General features: G+C 42.7%; 1 protein-coding gene across 6 annotated transcripts in view; it reads left to right on the top strand.

Annotated features, from left to right (window-relative positions):
- The window catches only part of TSNARE1 (t-SNARE domain containing 1), a 506,791-nt gene extending 496,685 nt beyond the window's left edge, over positions 1 to 10,106 (top strand). For all 6 annotated transcript variants that reach the window (XM_040587253.1, XM_040587255.1, XM_040587249.1 and 3 more), the window contains one exon: positions 8,994 to 10,106. Coding sequence is in view for 1 of the 6 variants with exons in the window: in XM_040587255.1 (XP_040443189.1) it covers positions 8,994 to 9,002 (9 nt within the window). In the remaining 5 variants the exon portion in view is untranslated. The remainder of the gene's footprint in view (positions 1 to 8,993) is intronic.
- The last annotated feature ends 13,999 nt before the right edge of the window (positions 10,107 to 24,105 follow it).

Genomic DNA, 24,105 nt, shown 5'->3' with positions numbered 1-24,105 from the left:
TCAAATTAGCCAAGTCACGCGCTGCACCCCAGCTGCAGGGGAAGGTTGTCCAACACAGGGGTACGTTGGATGTTGATGCTGAAAGCTGGTGATCTGTTGAATACCGAGCACATCAGCAAAGTGGATCTACCACATTGTATTGGGTTTGTGTGGCACAGTTTTGGTACCTGGGGGGGATAAAGGGGTGGCTTCTGTGAGAAGATGCCAGAAGCTTCCCCTATATCTGATAAAGCCAGTGCCAGCTGGTTCCAAGACAGACCCACTGCTGACGAAGGCCAAGACCATCAAGTAATATTCAGTTCTGAAATGTGATATCACCTGAGGTGGTGGTGCCTCAGGAGGAACATATTTTTTTTAAAAAGGCGGGGGGGGGAGTGGAGAGGAATCCAACTGTGCAATAGCAGCTGGAGGAGAGGAGTGAGAATCCGGGAGAGACACCACCATACAGACACCAAGGTCAGTGAAGGAGGGGGCTGGCGATGCTCCAGGCACTGGAGCAGAGATTCCCTGGCAGGCTGGGGGGAAGCCCCCGGCAAGACAGGCCGTGCCCCCGGCCCGCGGAGCCCCCGGGGGAGCAGCTCCCCCCCCGCAGCCCGGGCAGGGCCCCCCCCGGGGCAGGGGGTGCCCGCAGGGGGCTGTGACCCGCGGGCAGCGGCGCTGGGGCAGCTCCGGGCAGGGCCCGTGGCCCCGCGGGGAGGAGCCCGGGCCGGGGCCGGGCTGGGGCAGGGCCGGTGCCCCCGGGGGCGGGGGGGGCTGGGGCCGGCTGGGCCGGGGGGGGCTGCGCCCGCGGGGGGGACACGCTGGGGCAGGGGGGGAAGGGCTGCAGCTGCGGGAAGGGCTCCCGCTGGAGCGGGGCCGGGAGGGCTGTGTCCCGCCGGAGGGACCCGCGCGGGGCGGGGCGGGGCGGGGCGGGGCAGGGCGGGGCAGGGCAGGGCGGGGCAGGGCAGGGCAGAGCAGGGGGTGAGGAGCCCTCCCGCCGCAGAGGAAGGAGTGCAGAGACAATGTGACAGCCTGTGATGAGCTGACAGCAACCCCTGTTGCTTGTCCCCCTGCACTGCTGGTGGGGAGGAGCCAGAGAAATCTGGAGTGACGTTAAGCCCAGGAAGAATGGAGGGATGGAGAGAACGTGTTTTGAGACTTGGGTTTATTTCTCATTATCCTATTCTGATTTTGATTGGTAATAAATTAAATTCCCCAGATCGAGTATGTTTTGCCCACAATGGCAATTGTTGAGGGATCTCCCTGTCCTTATCTCAACCCATGAGCCTTTTGTTGTATTTTCTCTCCCCAACTAGTTGAGAAGGGGGGGTGACAGGGTGGCTTGGTGGTACCTGGCATCCAGCCAAGGTCAATCCACCACCTGTATCTGGAAAATCTGAGAATTTTATATACCTCTCAGAACTACCATGCTCTGCGGTTTTCTCAGTCTTCTGGTATGTCAGGAAAAAGAGCATTAGCAACTACGTGACTAGAGGCAGAAAGATGTAAACAACCAGAGGTTTCCTACTTTCTAGTCAATATTCTCTTGAGGGTTTTCAGAAACAGAAAACTTAGATCCTCGTGATCCAAGATGCTATCTCCTCTATAAACCTCGCAGATGAGCTGGGCTTCTCTATCATGAATGAGATGGTGTTGTAGGATTTCAACTGTCATATTTGAAAGCTACTTTCCAATTCACATCTGAAACTGGTGTAGAGTATACACTAGTTTCAGAGGAAAGCAGATAAATACAATATATTGTAAGAGGACATGGGCTTAATCAGTGTAGATTTGCATATGTGAAGGGTTCAGTCCAAAAACACTAAATGGCATTTGTGCCTTGAAAACAGGTTCATTAGAACATGAACTGGAACAACTATTGGAAAAACCCCCCAAACCCACAAAAACGAAAAATGCTGATTTAAACAAAAATGTCAAAATTGAGAGTAGGTCCTAACATTTCTTTTCTGTGGGCTGCAGCTCAAGGTGTCTGTGCTGAAGGTCCAGCTCTGTCACATGCTCACTCCCTGCGTGAGTTTGACATGTTCAGAAGGTGGCTATAAATATTTCTGAGGAGCTGTTTCCATGTCCAAGTCTTTAGTGCTCAGTACCAACATCCGTCTGTTCATTCTGTCCTATATTCTCCATCCTTTGGGCAATCCATCAGACTTACTTCAACAGTGTGGGTTTACAGACTATGACTTTGCAGAGAGACTGTAAGAACTCTCGTATGGGCCTGATGCAAAGCTAGACAAAGTCAGTGAGTGTTTGCACTGACTTTAGTGACGTTTGGATCACCTCTCCACTTTCAGTGATGCAGACTTCCACTTGATAGGCCTTCTTTGGTCATCTCAGCTTGTAATGATTGTCATTGTTTCACACGTTCAAGGAATCATTCAACTGGCAAAAAATCTCTGCATATAGAATGGTCAACTACTATTGATAGTGGACTCTTTTAAGTTAATAAAATAATAAATCAATAATTTATCTGGATGAGCCTTTTCCAACAGAGAATTTTGTTGAGGTTCATGTCTATGAAAACAACTTAAATCTGTGTAAAATTGAAAAAGTCAAAAGTTGTATCATCAGAACTTAATGTGATGTGTGTCATCACATTTACTTAGAAAAAAGACAGATCTCACTTGATTTGAAACAACAGCAGGTAGGATCAAATTGTTTTATTATTCTGGAAAATTTATTTTCCCATGAGACTAGCTCTTTAATTCACAGGCATAACAGCCTAGACTAAATAAATGAGTGGAGTCTACATTGTAAACCACAAAGGGGTGAAAGATGCTTCTCTGAAGTCAAGGAGGGCCGTAGGATGGATCCACAGCTCAGCTTTCTATTGCAACTTATAGCTACCATGTGACTAGAGCAGCTCTTTACAGTCTGTTTTTGCAGTTCACAGTAAAGAGGTCTGTTAGCCTGCACAGAAGAGTAATTTTAGCAGCCCAAATAGCAGCAGGGTCTTTTTTTCATTTGCCCTTTCCTTTCTTGCCCTCTCTTTTTATGCATGAAAAAAAAAACAGGATAAATATGCCTGGTTCCTTTCTTTGACTAAAATGGTAATAGAAATGACTCACTGAAATAAGATGAACAAAGCCTCAAGTCACCCAGGTTTCCACTGGTAAAGTTCCCCAGATAAACAACGCAAAGATCTAATACCCCGACATAATTTTTATTTTTATTCCCCAGGGATTGTTATTTAGTCCTCTGTTTGTACAGTAGCTATTACAAGACTCTACAGTCCGTTCCTAGAACAGCTAAACTCAGTGTAACTAATACTACAGTAAATCATAGAAGAACCTCTTTAATTAAAACCTAAGAGTATGGCAGAACTCTTTTTCAGTAACTTAAAGTAACTAGTTTTTATCTCAACTAAACCAGAAATATATATTAAGTCTGTTGGCTTGTTGGCCCGATAAATCTTTTAGTTAAATTGTGCCTGGAGAATCTCTCTTGTTACCTCAAAAGCCAAGTCTGTAGATTATCTATTTCTAATTTAAATGGCTTTTGCAATGTTGAATATTTTCTCTGCCTGCAAATCAAGATTCATAATCTCCTCTAGCTGTAGAGCCGGCCAAGAGTAATGGCCTGTGCTGGTAGTAGGGTTTCCTTTCATGTCAAACATATGGTGCCCTTCATCCTAGTCCTCGGAGAAAAAGCCTGCCCAAGGTCCACCGGATCTGATTAGACTGTGTTCTTTCTCTCCTGTACTCAGGCATGTGTGTGCCTACATGTAGAGCTCTCACTCAGTTGTGCACACACACATATCTAGGTGCATACACATGCATACACGCAAACATCCATACACTAATCATAAAGAAGCATGGCCAGCTTATTTACGGCAGACCTCCGTTAGTGATTGACTTGAATTTGTCACTTACTGGTTGATTTCATTTGTGTCATGCAGTAGTTGATTGCTTGGCATTAATGAGGCTGCACTGAGAACAGTGCTAAGAAATCCAGGCAAGCAGCTGGCAGTTCTGAGATGCTAACACACACACCTTAGGCAAAGCATTGCAAGCAGGTGGAGGGAGGTGATCCTTCCCCTCTACTCAACACTGGTGAGAAATGTCTGGGGTGCTGTGCCCAGTGGTGGTCTCTCCAGGACAAAACAGAGATATGGATATGCTGGAGTGAGTCCAGCAAGGACTCATGAAGGTGAATAAGGGGTGGGAACATCTGACATCTGGAGAGAGTCTGGGAGAGCTGGGACTGTACTCTGGGGAAGGAAAGACTCAGGAGGATCTTATTCATCTATGTTAATACCTGGTGGGGGTATAAAGAAGATGGAACCAGGCTTTTCTTAGTGGTTTCCGCTGAAAGGGCAGGCGGCAATGGGTACAAACTGAAATAGATGAAAATTTGCTTAAGCATAAGAAAACCCTTTTTCTATTGTAAGTGTGGTCAAATGGTGAAACAGGTTGCCCACAGAGGTTGTGGAGTCTCCAGTCTTGGAGCTATTAAAAATCTAACTGGGTACATCCCTGATCATACTGCTTCAGCTGACCCTGCTCTGAGCTGGTGATTGGACTAGATGATCTCCAGAGGTCTCTTCTCAACTCATCCATTCTGTGATTCTGTGACTTGCACAAGCAGTGAACATATTGGTGATGGGCACCTGCAGAAATATCATAGAAACGTATTGTATTGTTGAATGACTTGGGTTGGAAGCGACCTTAAACATCATCTCATTCCAACTCCCCTGCCATGGGCAGGGACACCTGCCAGTAGACCACAATGCTTAAAGCCCCATCCAGCCTGGCCTTGAACACTTCCAGGGATGGGACATCCCTGAAAATTCTCTGGGCAACGTGTTCCAGTGCCTCACCACCTTCACAGTAAAGAATTTCTTCCTATTAATCTAATCTAATCTACCCTCTTTCAGTTAAAGCCATTCCCCCTTGTCCTGTCCCTACATGCCCTTGTAAAAAGTCCCTCTCCAGCTTTTTTGTAGACCCCTTTAGGTACTGGAAGGATGCTATAAGGTCTCCCTGAAACCTTAACTTCTCCAGGCTGAGCAACCCATCTGTCTTAGCCTGCCTTCATAGGAGAGGTGCTCCAGCCCTCTGATCATCTTCACCACCCTCCTCTGGACTAGCTCCAACAGGTCCTTCTCCTTTTTACGCTGGGGAACCCAGAGGTGAATGCAGCAGTCTGAGTGGGGTCTCATGAAAGCAGGGTAGAGGGGAAGAATCACCTCCCTCCACCTCCTGGTCACACTTCTTTTGATGCAGCCCAGGATACGGTTGGCTTTCTGGGCTGCAAACACACATTAGTGGGCCACGCTGAGCTTCTTGTTGACCAACACTCCCAAGTCCTTCTCTGCAGGGCTGCTCTCAATCCATTCATCACTCAGTCTGTACTGATGCTGAGGAATGCCCCAACCCAGGCACAGGATCTTGCACTTGGTCTTGTTGAACTTCATGAGGTTTGCATGGGCCACCTCTCAAGCCTGTCAAGATTCCTCTGGATGGCATCCCTTCCCTCCAGCATGTCAACTGCACCACACAGCTCAATGTCACTGGCAAACTAGCTGAGGTTGCACTCGGTCCCAGTGTCCATGTAATTGACAAAGATGTTGAACAGTGTCAGTTCCAATACTCTTCTCTGAGGTATGCCACTCATCACTGGTCTCCACCTAGATATTGTATCATTGACTGCAAGTTTTGAGTGTGACCATCCAGCCAGTTCCTTATCCACCAACTGATCTGTCAGATCCATGTCTCTCCGGTTAGGAGACAAGGGTATCATGTGGGACAATGTCAAATGCTTTGCACAAGTCTGGGTAGATGGTGTCAGTTACTCTTTCCTTACCCACCAATACTATAGCCCCATCACACAAGGCCACCAGATTTGTCAGGCACAATGTCCTCTTATTGAAGCCACGCTGGCTTGTCACCAATCACCTCCTCAGTTCCCATGTGCCTTAGCACAGTTTCCAGGAGGATCTGCTCCATGATCTTGCCAGGCACGGAGGTCAGAATGACCAGCCTGTCATTCCCTGGGTCTTCCTTTTTCCCTTTTCAAAAAATGGGTGGGGTTTCCCCCCTTTTCAGCCAGTGGGAACTTCACCAGACTGTCACAGCTTCTCAAATACGATGGAGAGTGGCTTAACTGCTTCATCTGCCAATTCCCTCAGGACCTGCAGATGCATCTCATCAGGTCCCATGGACTTGTACACCTTCAGGTTCCTTAGATGGACTTGAACCTCACCTTCTCCTACAGTGGGTGGTTCTTCCTTCTCACAGTCCCTGCCTTTACTTCTGTAACTTGGGCAGTGTGGCTGCAGCACTTGCCAGTGAAGATCAGGGCAAAAAAAGTCATTGAGGACCTCAGCCTTCTCCATGTCACAGGTAACCAGGTCTCCCATTTCCTTCTGGAGGGGCCTCTCATTTTCTGTAGTCTTCCTTTTACCAGCAATGTACCTATAGAAGCTTTTCTTGTTGCCCTTGACATCCCTGGCCAGATTTAATTCTGTCAGGGCTTTAGCTTTCCTAACGTGATCCCTGGCTGCTCAGACAATTGCTCTGTATCCCTCCCAAGACACCTGTCCTTGCTGCCACCCTCTGGAAGCTTTCTTTTGTGTTTGAGTTTGTCCAGGAGCTCCTTGTTCATCTGTGCAGGCTTCCTGGCATTTTTTGCCTGACTTCCTCTTTGTGGGGATGCATCTCTCCTGAGCTTGCAGGAGGTGGTCCTTGAATATTAACCAGCTTTCTTGTGCCCGTCTTCCATGCAGGGCTTTACCCCATGGTACCTACCAAGTACCTGAAGAGGCCAAAGTCTGCTCTCCTGAAGTCCAGGGTAGTGAGCTTGCTGTGCATCCTTCTTGCTGCCCTAGGGATCTTGAACTCCATTTCATGGTCATTGCAGCCAAGGCTGTCCTTGAGCTTCTTGTTCCCACCAGCCCGTTCTGATTGGTGAAAACAAGGTCCAGCACAGCACCTCTCCTTGTTGGCTTCTCTGTCACTTAGAGAAGGAATTTATCATCAATGCATTCCAGGAACCTCCTGGATTGCTTATGCCCTGCTGTGTGTCCCTTCTACGGATACTGGTGTGATTGAGTTTCTCTATGAGCACCAGGGATTGTGAACTTGTGACTGCTCCTATGTATCTATAGAGAGCCTCATCTGTTTGGCTTTCCTGGTCAGGTGGCCTGTAGCAGATCCTCACTATCATGTTGCCTGTCCCTGCCCTCCCTTTAGTCAGTTGAGAAGGTCTAAGGCAGCAGGACCCCCCTGTCTGTTTACTCAACTTGGGATGGGTGTGTGCACCACGGTGCCTTGAGTGTCAGTGCCAGCATTAGTATGAACAAAGTAAAGGTATTTCTTCCTTTCCAGATAGTTTTCATTTCACTCCACTTGCAGCCTTTCCTCTTTAAAAAAAGATCATGAAATATTAAGTGAACGGGAAAGTGAGAATGGTTCCAAAGTGGATGAAAAGTTTATATGATTAGTGGTGTCCATCCCCTTTTCACTTGTCAGAGTAATTCTAGCAAATCCTTTTGTGATACTAAAAGGACTTTACTACGGAATTTGTGCAGCTAAATTTAGGTGTCCACAGTGTACGTTTCTGCATCTGAGAAAATCATCCTGAAAATCCCTTTGTAGTTAATGCTAGTCAATAACAGCCAGTGAAATTTAGGTCTTTCTGAAGTTGATGGCTTTATTCAAATGACTTCCATCCTAAAAATCTGTACTGATTAGATCTGTAATTGCTGTAACAGGATCCTGGAGCCTGGGAGCCATTGTACTTAGATGGAGATACTTACACCTTATATTAGCTGAGATGAAAGTCATCTTCAGGAGGATACCTTTTCTCATTAAAGAAGTGGAAGTGTGTTCCTGTTAACTCTTTGTGGTGTTCATATGAATGCAGGGCAGGAACTGTCTTCTGTGCTTGTATATGTATGTAGTACAGCATACAATGAACAAAAATATCTGTGTGGCTTTGTATTTTGTTGCTTTAAGGGAGGGGGTGTCTGATCACTGGCCTATTATGACACCTTGTTGATTTACAGTAAAGCATAATTAAAACAAAGAGAATTTCAAAGGCTTTCACCTGTAGTAAAAAAAAAAAAAAAAAAAAAAGTTGTTCTCAGTTAGAGGTACAATAATAGTAACAATAGTAACAACTATTTTTCCATCCCTTTCCTTTCCTTTGATATCAAGTTTAACTAGATTTTCTAACATACCATGTATATACAAATAATATTTGCTAAGGAGCTACAGCGGTAGAATAAAAACAAACACTGCAAAAGCCTGCTTATATTTTTCATAGTGATGTTTACTACAAACACACAGACTTACTTCATGGGTGGTGAGTACAAAAGTACAATTTGTCTAACCTCAGAAGTCTGTAGTGCTGATGTCTGTCTTGGAAGTAATATATTGCTGCTGTCTTTCCTAAGAAGCGTCTTTTACAGTAATTGGACAGAAGCATGCACTTTCACCAAAATTGCCTCTTTATTTCTATTAACTGTCTACATAAATACTAAATGTTTTATGTTTTAGAGCTCTACACATGGTATAGGGAGTCTTTCCTACGAAGAGGAAGTGTCTAGTCGTTTCGTTGCATGGAAAAATGGAAAAGAGACTAAGATTTCTTATATTGTCTCCTGCAAAGTGCATCAGTGTCACACTCTGACTTCTACACTTAGTCCACTTTGCAGGAAAATGTATTTTGAAAACAAAATGCACCGTCTTCCAGGTATGGGAACTGCTGGCATTGAAGAGAACATAAAATCTACTCTTTTCCTTACTGCAGCAGGCTATATGCTGTATTTCTTTTTAAATTTACTTTGTCTGTACTCTCAGCCTCCCACTTCTTCCATTTCACAATACCTTATACTGGAATTGGTGAAAATACACTTTTTTGAGTTTACATTGACTTCATTGTTTACTATGCATTTTGGGGCCACCTTGAGTAGCCACTCCTCCATCAGTACTTTACATCAGCATGACTCTGGGAATCCTGTGAATACTTATCAGTTATTCTTGGTTTTGCAGAGCCTGTGATCACCTGTGAAGTGGAATGGATTCTCAAGGCATTTCACATTCAGGCCCTACGTCAATGTCTGCTTTACTGATCACGTCATATTAAAACTGCTATAGACAACAAACACTAATTGTATGAAAGAAAAGCTAAGTTTTATACTGTGTGTTAGTGTAATTATGAGTATTTTTTTCCTTTCCCCCCCCCCCCCCCTCCTTCATTGCATACGTTTTACCTTATGTTACAGGTTTTAATTATGCCTCCTGTGTATCTGGGGAATGCTGTTTGCCTCCAGATTTGGTGTAGAATGTGCTGTAAGACATGTAGCTGTTAATTCATCTTTATCGTTTGTGGTTTTAACATGCTCCTGATCTCCAGTTCTGCTCATTTAAAGCCATGAAAGTCAACGTGTTTTGGTTGACTCTTTTTTTGTTGTTGTTTCTGTACATTTAAAAAATAATCTAGTTGAGATTCTCATACTGTGCACTGCTGCTTTAGAATTGCTCTGCTGGATCTGAGCTAAGCAATTTCACAAGTCTATGTGCCATTTACAACCATATCAATTAGATGCTTATTTGAGCCCATTGTATGCATAGATCACCACACTTATTTATGAGAATCACTAGTGAAAAAGCAGGACAAATAAACATTGAGACATATTGCTACCATTTTTTTTTTAAAAGGAAAAGAACTTTAATCTGTTAAAAAACTCAAGCAAGGCATCTCATGAAAAATGTGAAATTTTGCATTAGATTTCATTTCGTAGGTTTCAATGCAACCAGTATTTGGGAATTTGTTCCATTTTGACCCACAATAATTTCTGCTAAAAACATGATTGAAAATGCTGTTTAAATTCTTCTTGAAATGTGTCATGTACTATAAATGCAGGTTTCCTCCAGTAAATAAAGCATTTAAAAAAATGGTTTTAATTAAAATGTCACAGGAATTGTTGAAGAGAATTTCACAGAATATGGGTTTTATTCTTCATGAAAAGTTATATCTTTTAACAAAAATGTTTCTCACCAGAAAAAAAAAAGAAAAAAATCAGCTACCTCTATATGTTATGGATTTTTGGTTACTGTGAATATTTAGAAAACAACAAATATTAAACTAGATTCTCACCTGCACTGGTTTCAATTCTGTGCTTCCTTTCCAAAAAGCTGACACAATGTTTTGTCGGTAAAGGTTGAGCAAAGAAAATGATCAGAGAAATCTTGCAGGTGCTTAAGCTCATTCAGGGTCAAAACTGTAAAAGTTCTTAAATCAATGCAGTTAGGTTTGGTGAAGAAACAAAAGTCAGAGTTTCTGGACTTTTTTCTCTAACTCTATCCTACAAAATCTACATAACTGGATCATTATATGTAATATTAAATATTCATTAGTTGCTATTACGAAAACCTAATTAATAGAAGAACACTCCTGTTTTCCAGCCAAGCATAGTGCTGGCATGAAATTACAAATTATGATGCCTACTGCTTCACCTTACTACAGAGTGTACTTCTGAAATAGAATTCCCTACTTATATCCGCTATAAACTGCAGACTGCTTCTATCAGCACATTTGGCAAATCCTATAGTGAGGAAAATGATTTTCATCTAGTTAGTAAGAGCTGAAACGAACCCAGCATGTAGCTGATTGCAAGCAAATATTTTGAGAGCTTTGAGCTGCATTTGAACAAGGGATCCAGAACAAACAATCCTGGCCCATTTGCTAATCTCATTCATTAGAAGCTCAGTGATTACCTCATTAGTGTTATGCAGTGCAGAGACAGACTGATGGAGCTTTCAATGAGCCAGCTTACTCAGCAGATGCATTTGGCATGGGTGACCCAGGTGAAGAACTTCTCTACTGAAAGAATAGAGGCTGCCTGTCCTAAGCAGGCGTGAAGTCTCCATGTGGCAATATGGACATACTCCCCCCTGTTGTGTATTATAGGCTTGGTTATAATAGAAAGTGCTATTTCAAAAAAAACGCCATTCCAGGAGATTGCTATAAAACAGTATATTCATGCTAAATCATAGAATCATAGAGCAGTTTGGATTGGAAGGGACCTTGAAGGATCATCTAGTCCAACCTCCCTGCCATGGGCAGGGACACCTGCCACTCTATCAGGTTGTTCAAAGCCCCATCCAGCCTGGCCTTGAACATTACCAATGACAGGGCAACCACAAGTTCTCTGGGCAACCTGTTCCAGTATGTCACCACGCTGACTGTAGGAAATGTCTTCCTTATGTCCAGTCTAAATCAACCCTCTTTGAGTTTAAACTGCTGTGCCATGTCCTGTCACTACAAGCCCTGGTAAAAAGTCTCTCCCTGTCTTTCCCGTAAGCTCCCTTTATATATTGAAAGGCTAAAATAAGGTCTTGCCGGAGCCTTCTCTTCCACAGGCTGAACAACCCCAACTCTCTCAGCCTGTCTTCATAGGAGAGGTGCTCCAGCCCTCTGATCATCTTTGTGGCCTCCTCTGGACCTGCTGTAACAGATATATGTTTGTCTTGAGATGGGGATCCCCAGAGCTGTGTATTGGGTTTGCATGGCAAGGTTTTGGTAGCACGGGGGTTACAGGGGTGGCTTCTGTGAGAAGATGCCAGGAGCTTCCCCTGTGCCTGATAGAGCCAATGCCAGCAAGACAACCCACTGCTGGCCAAGGCTGAGCCCATTAGTGACAGTGGTAGCACCGCTGGGATAACATAATTAAGAAAGAGGAAAATTTGTTTCACCACAGCAATTGCAGCTGGAGAGAGGAGTGAGTATATGTGAGAGACACCACCATACAGCCCCCCAGGTTAGTGAAGGAGGGGCAGGCGATGCTCCAGGCACTGGACAGATTCCCTGGCAGCCCTTGGTGAAGCCCACGGTGAGGCAGGCTGTGCCCCCAGCCCATGGAGGTCCACAGTGGGGCAGATCCTCACCTGCAACCATGGAAGGCCCCATGCTGGAGCAGGTGGCTGTGTCTGAAGGAAGCTGTGACCCTGTGGGCAGCCTTTGCTGGAGCAGCTCCTAGCAGGATCTGTGGCCCCATGGAGAGAGGAGCCTGGGCTGGAGCAGGTTTGCTGGCAGGGCCTGTAACGCAGTGGTGAAACCACGCTGGAGCAGTGTGTGTGATGAACTGACCACAACCCCTATTCCCCATCCCACTGCACCTCTGGAGGGGAGGAGGTAGAGAAAATTAGGAGTGAAGTTGGGCCAGAGAGGAAGGGAGATGTGGAGGAAAGGTGTTTTGAGAGTTAGGTTTTACTTTCTCATTATCCTTCTCTGATTTGATTGCTAATAATTTAAACTAAGTTCCCCACGTCGAGTCTGTTTTGCCCATGATGGCAGTTGCTGAGTGATCTCCCTGTCATTATCCCAACTCACGAGCCTTTTGTTATGTTTTCTCTCCCCTGTCCAGCTGAGGAAGGGGAGTGATAGGAGCAACTCTGATGGTCACCTGGCGTTCAGCCAGGGTCAACCCACCACAAGCTGGATGTAGCACATCAAGTGGGGTCTCATGAGAGCAGATGGGCAGGATCACCTCCCTCAACCTGCTGGCCACACTTCATTGGATGCAGCCCAGGATACCAGGTTGGCTTTCTGGGCTGCAAGCGCACATTGCTGGCTCATGTCCAATTTTTCATCCACCACTATATCCAAGTCCTTCTCCAAAGGGCTCCTCTCAATTCATTCATCACCAGCATATACTGATACTGGTGACTACCCTGACCTGAGTGCAGGACCTTGCCCTTACCCTTGTTTAACTTTCTAAGATTCACACTGGCCACTCCTCAAGCCTGTCAAGGTTCCTATGGGTGGCATCCTTTCCCTCTAGTGTATAATTTCCACCAGTCAGCTTAGTGTCATCAACAGACTTGCCAAAGGATGCACTCAGTCCTGCTCTCTGTCATTGATAAAGAGTATGGACCCCTGAGAGACACCACTTGTTAGTAATCTCCATTTGGACAATGAACCACTGGCCACAACATTGACTGCAGCTTTAGCTGCAGCTGCAGCTGAAGATACATTTTCTATTCATTTGCTCACGTCACAGTCACATTTGCCTTCTCCTTCCTCGTGGCAGGTATACCTGACAATGACATTAAACAGCTGTTTATGCCACTGATGCTTTGGATGAAAATACTGGGTTAGTTTGTTCTTCTTTACAGTATCAGACAGAGAAACAGAGCTCAAAGTTTTCCAGCAGCAGGAGGTTCAATATGGACAGATCCTGCAAGCCCCCGTGGAGTAGAGGGCTAATATGAGAACAGGATAAGAGGGGAAAATTTTAATCAAACCTATTTTCATGGGCATTATAAGGAGTTAGAGCATACTGGCAGTAGTGAAAGAAAAGTTAAAAAGACCCTGCCAAAATAAATTAAGAAGAGGCACATCAGAAACATAGTGAGCTAAATACCCAGTTCAGTTGTTGTCAGGTCCTCTTACTCAGGAGTGGAATAGGAAGGAGTTTTTGCCTCTAGTGCCTTAAGGACAACTGTGAACATGAGAGAACAAACCTCTTTGGCATGTGTCTTTCTGTCACAGACAAGGCAATCGGGGTCCAGTGAAATTTCTCAGATCTGAGATCTTTGCAAATGGGGACTGTTCTCCAAAGCTAGGTCTACAAAAGGATATAGATGTCAAAACAGGTAGTGTTGTACATGCCATCTACTATTCAACAATTTTTTGGCCTTTTGGCCCCTTTTACAATACATATGAAAACTTTTATGGAATATACAAATGTACTGTGCTGGGAAGATAGTTGTTGAGATAACCAGAAGAAAAAACTTGAGGAGCACTATGTTTTAATCATCACAAGATAGGACGTAAAAACAGTTCTACTGACTCATCTCAAAGCTCTGTATCACTTGGTATTCTGTCTTGAGCTCTGGCCATAAAGAGGTATCTAGGGGACAGAAAAAAGTACCTACAATCATTTCACCCTCATGATCTCTCTGTGTCCTTTCTTAATTTTTCCATTATGGGGATTTCCTGATGATTGTGTGGCTTGCAAAGTAGTTGTAAAGATCTACTACCAACCAGGAAAGAAAGAAAAGAAGAAAAAAAAAAAAAGAAAGAAAGAAAAAGTAAAAGACAGAAAGACAGAAAGACAGGAAGAAAGAAAGAAAGAAAGAAAGAAAGAAAGAAAGAAAGAAAGAAAGAAATGGAAAGAAAGAAAGAAAGAAGGAAAGAAAGAAAGAAACTCCCTAAACCCCAGGTGTGGTTTTTTTTTTCATTGAATTTGGCTCCTACTGCTGTAATTTGATATCCCTTTTTTCCTTCCATCAAAAAAGGTGGCTAACAATCTGACTTAATACACCCTTTCCATCTCATCATGATTTTGCAGCCTCTGTTATATACCCCCTAAGTTGTCTCTTTTTTTGAGGTGAATAGTCTCCAATGACTCGACCTTTTCTTTTATACTGAGATAACTTGCTGGTCTGCATGAATTACTCTTTTGGCTGGCTAAAAGGCTATCCTAAACAATAGCTTTAGACTATATGCCTGACTCTTAAACAGCCACAGCTATCTGAAAGGAGTTCAGTCTTTTATCTAAGTTGGTTTGTGCTAGCAAGGCACTTGTTATCTACTGTGCATGGTGCATTTTCATCCAAAGTCAGCTGAGCTTATTGGACATACCAGGCATCGTATTTTGCTGTTCACCACTTCTGATCATTTCTTAGGCAAGTACCACAGAAAGCAACAAAACTGAAATGGCAGTGATTGGCACATTTCTCCACTTTAGTATTTCATTCCTGTAAAGAGCATATGGAGTGAAAGTGAAGAACGATGGGGCAGGTCAACAAATCACTCTCTAACAACTTATTAATCTACAGTTCTGTCAGTCTAAGGGGCCTTGAAACACTGAAAACGGCTGCAGTTCATCCATTTAGTTTAAGTGCATTAACCCACATAATTAGGTGCAGCCTTTTTCAAAGCAGAAGCCCAGAGCATATTAATGATCCCTCACATGGAGTCTGAACCATGTTTCTCATGTGTTTCCTCATTATAGGCTTCCACACTGTGGAACAGAGTTGAACATAATTAGACCAGAAAGAAATATGGTTATAATTGGTCTGGAACACCTTAGTAAAATGTAATAAGGTAGTTTAATTGGCTGCTTCTTCGTATTACTGCTTCCAGAATTTATCTTTTTCTTTGGACAGTGGACCAGCTCCACCTCATATTGCCATGGGAAACAGACGAATACAACATATGATGATGAGTGGTAATTTGGTTGATGATAACACACAGTGATGGCAGAAAATGGTGAGTTTCACAATGAAAGTCAGGAATTCCTGATCCTTGGATGCTGTCAATAACAGGAATGCCATATTTAAGAGTAACAGGTAACATTTAGGAAAGAAGACATGTCATTGCTGCTTTGTAACCTGTGTTCCGGTGAAATGGAGTTATGACCGATGCCAAAATCCCTATCATAGCTAGCAACTATAGGCACATATATAAATTAAATAAAGACCTGTCACCAAGGTTAGCATGTTAGGCTTTTTGATTGACATAAACAGGGCGAGGAAACCTCTGTGGTGAGGTTTTAGGAAAATGTGTAGGAAAATAAGTATTTAAAATATTTACTTTAGTAATTTCAGATTGTTTTTCCTTCCTTACATTCTTCCTTCCTTCCCTCCTTTCTTCCTTCCTTCCTTCCTCCCTCCCTCCCTTCCTTCCTTCCCATTTCTTTCTTTGTTTATTCCCTCCTTCCTTCCCATCTCATTCTTTCTTTCTTTCTTCTTTCCTTTCATCCCATTTCTTTCTTTCTTCCTTTCTTCCTTCCTTCCTTCCCATTTCTTTGTTTCTTCCTTCCTTCCTTCCCATTTCTTTCTTTTTTTTCTTTCTTTCTTTCTTTCTTTCTTTCTTTCTTTCTTTCTTTCTTTCTTTCTTTCTTTCTTTCTTTCTTTCTTTCTTTCTTTCTTTCTTTCTTTCTTTCTTTCTTTCTTTCTTTCTTTCCTTCTTTCTTTCTTTCCTTCTTTCTTTCTTTCCTTCTTTCTTTCTTTCTCCGACACCACTGTAAAAGTTAAAAGTGACATTCTTTTGCCCCTGAAGTAGAATAGTTGAAGAACTGGAAATAGATGCAATTGAAAATAAATACTTTTGACTACACAGTATCAGGATAAAACTACTTTAGTTAGGAGATGGATGCTGGACTAAAATAACGTCCAATGAGGTTTAGATGTCAGAGCAACCGAGAGATCATGGGAAAGGTCATCACATAAGTCTTGGGTTTCCACACTTTATGCATGCATTGCTTTTGTTTCTGGACTTCTCAAGGTGTACAACATAAAACATAGAAATAATTGGTGTTTCCAGAGTTGTAGGGAATGTCACTTTAAAAAATATGTTAGGAACTTTCACTGATCTAAGGTACAGATCTGGGAGAGAAAGTGACAAAGAGAAGGAAGGAGACAGAGAAATTAATACATATATTATTGAACATGTTATAGGCATGATCTCAGCTAACTGGTAGCTTTTACAAAAATATAGATGGTCAGGATTAAAGAAGCTCAACGAACCACAAAATTGGGATGACAAATAAGGGAAGGGGTTGACAAATAGAAGGCAAGATGACAGTAAAGGCAGATTGATGCATATATACATTTGAAAATTTCTAATACACCTGATTGTTTCTGTAAGTGCTTAAATCTTCTCTTTAGCCATATTGAGATACTCAGATTCAATGCTCCTAGTCCCACAGTCAAGTGCTGCACTTTCCCCTATAATCTCTGATGATCAGGATCTCTTAAGTCTTGTAGCTTTAAGAAAGTGCATCAGTCAATTTACTTAATGACTATGGGTGGTACCAATCTGTTTCAGTAGCAATTTGTCAATGCACATGTGAGGAAAGATAAAACTACATGGATAGAAAAGGAAGCAAGAAAGAAAAGTAGATGTTTGCACAGTTGCCATCCATCCTCATTGTCTCCTTATGAAAAATGAAGCTTCCAAGATGAATATGAAATCAGAGGCCCGTCGGAGTAATGGTTGATGATCTGATGTTCCAGGTCTCAATCCTGCCTTCATCTCTTGTCTGGATTTACAAAGATCTTATCACCTCATTGTACCCCAGTATACCAACCTTCCAGATGTTGCAGCCTTTAGGCTTTTTGGACTGGCTATGAAACATGGACGATGTGACTTGTATGGTGATGTACAATATAGACTCAACACGTCAACCTGAGTCACCCTTTCCCTTTCCGCTGAGCTGCTACTTGAAATCAGCTGAAACTGGTAAATTGGCTAGTCTGAATGGCAGGCTCTAAGCCTTGAGAACATGCATTTTCAACATTTTTGCTAAGTCAGTAGGAACATCAAAATCTTCGTTTGGAGGTCTTGTGATCCTAGAGGAAAAAGGATCTTCCTCTGCTCAAAGTTTTTACAAGATTAAAATAGCTTGAAGGAGTTTATGCATATGGGAGATTTCTAACATCAACTTAAGACAACCAGATGGTGGAGTACCTCTCACCTAGCTTATCTATGTATTAAAAAGAAATTTCCCTCCAAGTACCTCTAGTGAGGAAGCCTTACCAAATCCCTGAGGAATTTCCTTAAGACCGCTGTTGAAATCACTTCTCAAAATGTTTTGCTTGAGTATTCAATTTCTTATTGCAACTTCTGCCTGGTCACTTCGCTCCCTTTGACAGCCTAAGGTAATCACTCCTGACTCAGGAGTAACACCAGTGCCATAGGCTCTATTGAATAAACCCTGTGCTGAATCTGGTTGTTTTCAGGGGAAAAAGCCAAAAAGTTCCTGACAGGCAATGTTGAAGTGTCCTTTTCCCTCCTTTCTTCACAGAGCTTGTAGACATGAATGAAAGGCTGTAGCAAACATCCACTGGATAAACTTAGGCATTATATGAGACACTACTACCATAGGAAGAAGAGATGTGTGTTGAGCATAACAAAATGGGCAAGACAATGTGCAGAGCTGTCGGAGAGAAGGCATGAGTAATTTCTTTGAAGTGAAAGAAATTCTCATGCAGGCATGAGAATGCAAAGAAAAGTTTTGCCCAAGAGGGACCTGAGGGAAACCTGTAAGTAAGGTCATCGCATGGTACCCGTAAGCAACTGCTTGAGTACTGTATGTCTCAGGGAATAGGTGGGAGGTATGTTTGAAAACATAGCTTATAGACTCTACAGAGTATGAATGCAATTGTGTAGCTGCATAGGCTGCTTTCATGCTGTGTGTGGTAATATCACCACAGAACATTAACCCTGGAGGAAGAAGGAAGCACACAGAGAGAAGCTGGAGGGCACAGGGGACTCTGTCTGTTATGGCCAATGCTGGCTGAAGATAATGCATGAATGTGAGATCATGAAAGGTTTTTGCTGAGAAAAGGACCCCAGGAGTGATTACTGCAATTGTCTAGCTATGGTACTAACTTCCTATTACACTGGATAAAGAAACAAATGGGGGAAAAAAAAAAAAAAAGAAAAAAAAAGAACCTCATGGAGTATGTTGACATACTGGAACAGCTTTTTAGTACATGGCAAACAGGCAGTTAGCAAAACACAGATGCATGCAGTGATGACTGACACTTCTGACAGCAGCACGTAGGAAAACAGCAGACAAGTATGTTATTGCATTGTCCTTTGTCTTTTCTTTCCTTGCTTTATGTCTCCATTGGGGTGTTTCTGAAATGCCCAGCGTCAATTCTAAGTACAGGAAAACTGTGCCAGGATCTTCGAGTCCTGCACATTCAGAGCACAAACTCAGCAATTCTTCAAAAAACAAGATGGTTTTAGAGCTTGTTTTCTTTACAGGTAAGCTGGATTCACTACTGAGCCCCTATTTGCCTCATCTTACTTTAAGCATCTAAAAAAGGAGCACAGCCACTTTCAGTTCCTTTTATAGTCAGTGGAAAGAGATCTTGGGATAGGCTGTAATACCCTCCACAGATGCTTATATTTCCCAAGGGTTGCTGTGTTCAAAATTTAGAGCCTCAGTTAGGTAGGGTGAGTCCAGGCTGAGTTTCCTTTCACAATGCTCCAATACAAAACCACTCTCTGGTGGGCTATAAAGTTTCATCAGGGCTATTTCTTCCCACTTTTCCAAATCTCATATTGATCTTTCGTATTCTTTTAAGTGTTACTAACCTTCTGAGCCTGCATCTCCATTTGACATAAGACCAAATAAAATAGTCCACAGAGGTAGTAGGGCAATGCAGAAGAAAGCAACCTGGAAATGCTTCCAGGTTCTTGCAATATTTATGATCCCCAAAGGAGAAAATGCAAGCACAATGCAAAGACCGAAAAGAAGTTGCTCTCCATTCCTTAAGGCAATTGGAGGATTCATGGATGGCTTTATATATTACTCAAAATCAGAAAACTTTGTTATGAAAACCTTTGCTATAGACAATGTCAGAAGAATTATGTCCATGGGGTATGGTCACAAAATTCTGGTACAGGACAGTATGAAAGGACTTACTGGGATAACACTCAGAGGGCAGATACATCTAAGTGGAGAAAATCAAACATCGGCTGAAGAGAACCTAGATGATATGAATATATAGTAAAGACAAAACAGCTTAATTTTTTTCCATGTTTGGAGCCAGATAGATAGACAGGAGTGGAAAATGCTGTTAATTCTATGGTTAATGTGTTTTGTTCTTCCAGTCCAGTTGGATCCCAGGTATGACCAGGGCTAAGTTTGGCCCCATATAAATAGAAGTCAATTTTTAATCCTTGATTTTACTAAGAAATGACAGAAAATACTGCCAAATAATCTGTGCTTTAGAACATGAGTGGGGTCTACAATATTCTCTTGTCAATGAGTCATCGCTCTTCCGTGTTCCACAACATCTATGCAGTGTCCCCAGGATAAAAACCTTCTTCAAGATTTCTCACATATAAGAAGCTGAAGAAGAACCATGGTGAAATGAAGGATTACTTCACGTTCATTGGCTTCTTATGTGAGTTAAAGGATTCTGCCTTTACCCTAAGCTACAGTTTATCGAATTTTGGAGTTTGCCCTCTTCTGAGGGGCAAGGGCAGTTTCCAAAGACAGAAGGACAACATCCAAGCACCAAAAAGCCAAACTGCACCACACATCACCAAAGGATGTTGTTATTCTTCACAGCTGGTGAGTCATTGGCTATAAATTAGTTTGATTTTTCCTGCTTCACTGCTGAGCAGTGTGTGTGGAGGGGTTTCCTTTCTTTTACCTAAAATTAACTGATGTGGGGAAATGAAAGTTTGTAGTTGAGTCAAAAAGTGCATCGTTATGTCAACTGTGGCAAAAAGTAGCTGTGAGGCAGTCCCAAAAGGCAGAATAACTGCCTGGCACCTCCTGGAATTCTCATTGTTGTTTCCAGCCCTTAAAGGCACTGTGTGTGTGTGTGTGTGTGTGAGCTGGCGGAATACCAGGGAAGAGATGTGGAAATGGTGCCAGACCTCCAAGAAGTACAGGTAGAACTGCAGAGGGGAGATGGAGGGAGGAGATAGGAGTTTGGGAGATGATCCAGTGGAGTTTAGAGTGGGGACGAGGTTTGGAAAGGTTTGAAAGGTCTCTGGAAAAGGGTGTTATTCAAGAGTCATTTTTTCTCCCTTCCACTACTCTGTCCACAGTATTGACACTTTTTCCCTCTTTGCATTCCCCCATGCTCATGACAGTGTAATTAGTGATTTGATCTGTTCAACCAACAACACAGATGCTCATTTTGGGAGCAGAGATTTCTCCTTACATGCGGCCAAGAGAGGCAATCCTGGCACTGGCTTCTGATCTTATTAATCCCTAACTTGATCAAGAGTAAAGGCTTGCCACTGATTTATGGATTGTTTGGTTTGGACTCAGACTGTGTTGATACTAAAGGATTTAGGGATTATATTCAATCTCCCAGTAAACCCCTTGATAACCGAAAGGGCCAAAACATGTTAGAGAAGAACAGATAAATACGCTCCTCTCATGTTGTTAGCAGTCCCTCCCACATATTATTAAACATAGTTCTCTGCAAACAGCTGTGCTATTTTTACCTTTTTGCCCCCAACACTAAGCAGTGGCATTGTAAGATAAAGTCTGCCTCCCAGGACCCAAAGCCCCTGCAGTTAATAATAACGTTCCTGTTCATTTTAGCAGTCCTAGATTCATACCCTGATTTGTTACTCACTTGACCATGCTCCCTTTGCATACTTTGTACCACATGGAATCTTTCACATTCTTCTCCAGCAAATTACTTCTGTCTCTGTAAAACCTCTTGAGATATGGCAAGCATTAAAATAAAGAACTTAGGAGCTAAGAATAGAAATGCAAGGTGGTAATCATGACAATAAAATCTCCCAAGATCACCAGTGAGAGAAAACATTTCCATACACCTTTGGAGAGTTAATGTTCCCCAACCACAACCCAATTATAAGTTACATGGAGCAGGAGGTTGGGAGTGAGAGAATATTCTTTTACTGGTATCTATCAGAGCCAATAAGTATAATATAAAAACATATAAACCAGGGGAACTGGCTGGGCCATGTCAGCAGGTCTGAAGGGATGATTGCAGGTGAAGCAAACCTCTGGAGTGGGTCATGAGATCAGGAGAAAGAGGTATTTTAGTTGGTAAGCCACAAAAGTCTCAGTAGTGTTGGTGGAAGTCCTTTAGTGTTTCTTCCTTGACCACACATGCTTGTGTATGATGGAGACCTAATTTGCCCTACAAACTCCATTACTGGCTTAAACTCACTTTTTTTTTCTTTTTTTTTTTTTCTTTTTTTTTTTTTTTTTTGAGTTATATGTAAGCAATGCTGTGCTACAGTAGTTCTATAAAACAAAGTTTTGTAAAGAATGCTTCTCTTTCTCTTAGCAGGTTTTTTTTTCCCTTTTGATTTTAGCGGACGTTTATAAAATCCCTGAGGTGAGACCTACCTCGAAACTCAGCACAACTGTTAAAATCCCTGTCAATTTTGCTGCTTAATAAACCTTGACATCTGAGCTACATAGAGGGGAAAATCTGGAAAGATGTTGTAAAGTTCAGATGTTGAAGGCAGAACTCTACGGGATAAAATGACCCCAAGTAAGCAAGTGAGAAAGGACATGTGAGTGAGAAGTGAAATGGGAGAGGAGGACACTAAAAATACAGTTCACACACACACACACACACACACACACACACGTGTGACGCAGTGAAAATATATCTCTTTTCCTTTACTTTGCCCCTTTAAATCTGTTTGCTGGGGCATGCAATGCACTCTGGAAAAAGCTGGTTGCAGGATCCCAAAATGGCACACCTCCTGCATTGTGTTTGTTTTGTTGTGGCTTCCAGTTTCTGAGGACTTGGCAATTGTAACACAGAAACTGTACTTGTTTTCTCTGTGCTGTAGGCTTTCCCTTGGCCAGACAAGAGGTGTGCTTCTCCTCAGCTAGCTGAGGAGTCTGGTGTGCTCTTACTGATACTAATCTGCATTTTAAACTCTCTGAAAGTGGCTAATTCAATATGGTAAATTATTTCAGAGGCTGAATTCCTCACTCAAAAAAAAATCCCTACCAAAAGTTGGCCTGCTTCAACTTGCCAGTATTGTACCTAGCCTGTTAGCAGTTTTCTTGTCATGCTTCTGTTCCCCAAAGATGGCAAACAAGTGAACAATTCTTCAGTAAGGTGCAGAAAACAAATCTTTTTGCATTCCTCTTCATAAGTTCCACTTTCCATCACTGAATCCTTTTAACCTTTTTCCTAGGTCCAAAAGGTATAAAACAGTATGAGTGATAACCAGGAAGCACAAAAGCATGTCAAGTGGTAAGAAGGTATTTGACAACTTATATGTTGTAGTCCAGACACTGCAATGCTCTGCAGTGTTTAGATAGTTGCCAGCATCCACATATTTTTGGTTGGGTTTTTTTGATGCAGGAAGACCTATCAACTGTGTTCGCAATGGGATACAATTTTTACGCAGAACATCATGATGCTTTTCCCCTTTTTTGTCACAGAAACTACCTATTGATTTTAATGAGTCAACATGCACTGTTCCCACAGTGCTGACGTCAACTAATACCGCACATTACAGGTCCCAATGAAGAGAAGCACTTAGACTCAGTGTTGCTACATCTGTGTCAGGTACCTGGCTTAGTGGTTTAGCTGTCATGGGAAATCCTTTTAGTCAAAGTTAGCAGCTGCAAAGGGCAGATAGGAGAGGAGAAATTGTCCTCTGTAGAAGATATGGTCTCTCCATCAATCCCATTAGGTACCTAGGATGAACTAAGGTACCAGAGGTGAACTAAGTTCTCAATTAAGTTTTTGCTTAAACAGTTTGACATTTGTGGTAGTCAGAAACTTTCTTTAGAAATCTGCTTGTCTTTGGGATGGGAATGAAAAAAAGTATAGAGGAAGTCCCAAATAAACATAAAGATGAGAATACAAGAACGATGTTAGGACACAACAATGTCCACCTAATATGTGTCCAAGAATGTCCACCAGTGTATGTCCATGGAGGATTATAAGAGAGGGGGCAAGCAGAAATGGTAACTCTCCAGCGTACTATCTCAGCCTCCTTTGGTTTCCTAACCCAGAGGGTCTGTTTTTGTGTAGGACTGAATGGATTTGTTCTTTCCTAAATTTTGTCCAGTGTCTACCCCCTTGCCAAAGGCATCCTAATGATTTTCCTGGTTGTCCCTGGTTGCATATGTTTAGATGGTGTCAGATAGAGTCTGCATGTTGTGATCAGGTATGACTTGCCACACCATTTTGGAGAGACTAAACTTACAAGTTAGCTAGATTTCGAAGTTCTGCTGGTTTTCAGTGGGCTAGAGTTAATTTTTTCCATAGCACCTTGTACTGGACTATGTTTTGGATTTGTGCTGAAAACAGAGTTGATAATACAGGGATGTTTCCATTATTGCTGAGCACTGCTTACACACAGCCAAGGCCTTTTCTGCTTCTCACCCCACCAGCAAGTATGCTAAGAGTGGGCAAGAAGGCGGGCAGGGACACAGCTGGGACAGCTGACCTCAGCTGACCAAAAGGATATTCCGTACTGTATAACAGCATGCTCTATAATATATAGCTGGGAGAAGAAGAAGGAAGGGGAGTTGTTCAGAGTGATGGTGTTTGTCTTCCCAAGTGACTGTTAGATGTGATGGAGCCCGGCTTTCCTGGAGATGGCTAAACACCTGTCTGCCCATGGGAAGTAGCAAATGAATTCCTTTGCTTGAATGCACAG

The sequence above is a fragment of the Falco naumanni genome, chromosome 3 (genome assembly GCF_017639655.2).
Source record: "Falco naumanni isolate bFalNau1 chromosome 3, bFalNau1.pat, whole genome shotgun sequence".
NCBI classification, from domain to species: Eukaryota; Metazoa; Chordata; class Aves; order Falconiformes; family Falconidae; genus Falco; species Falco naumanni.
Note: the sequence above shows the minus strand (reverse complement) of the source record. Positions and strands in the feature narration are given on the sequence as shown.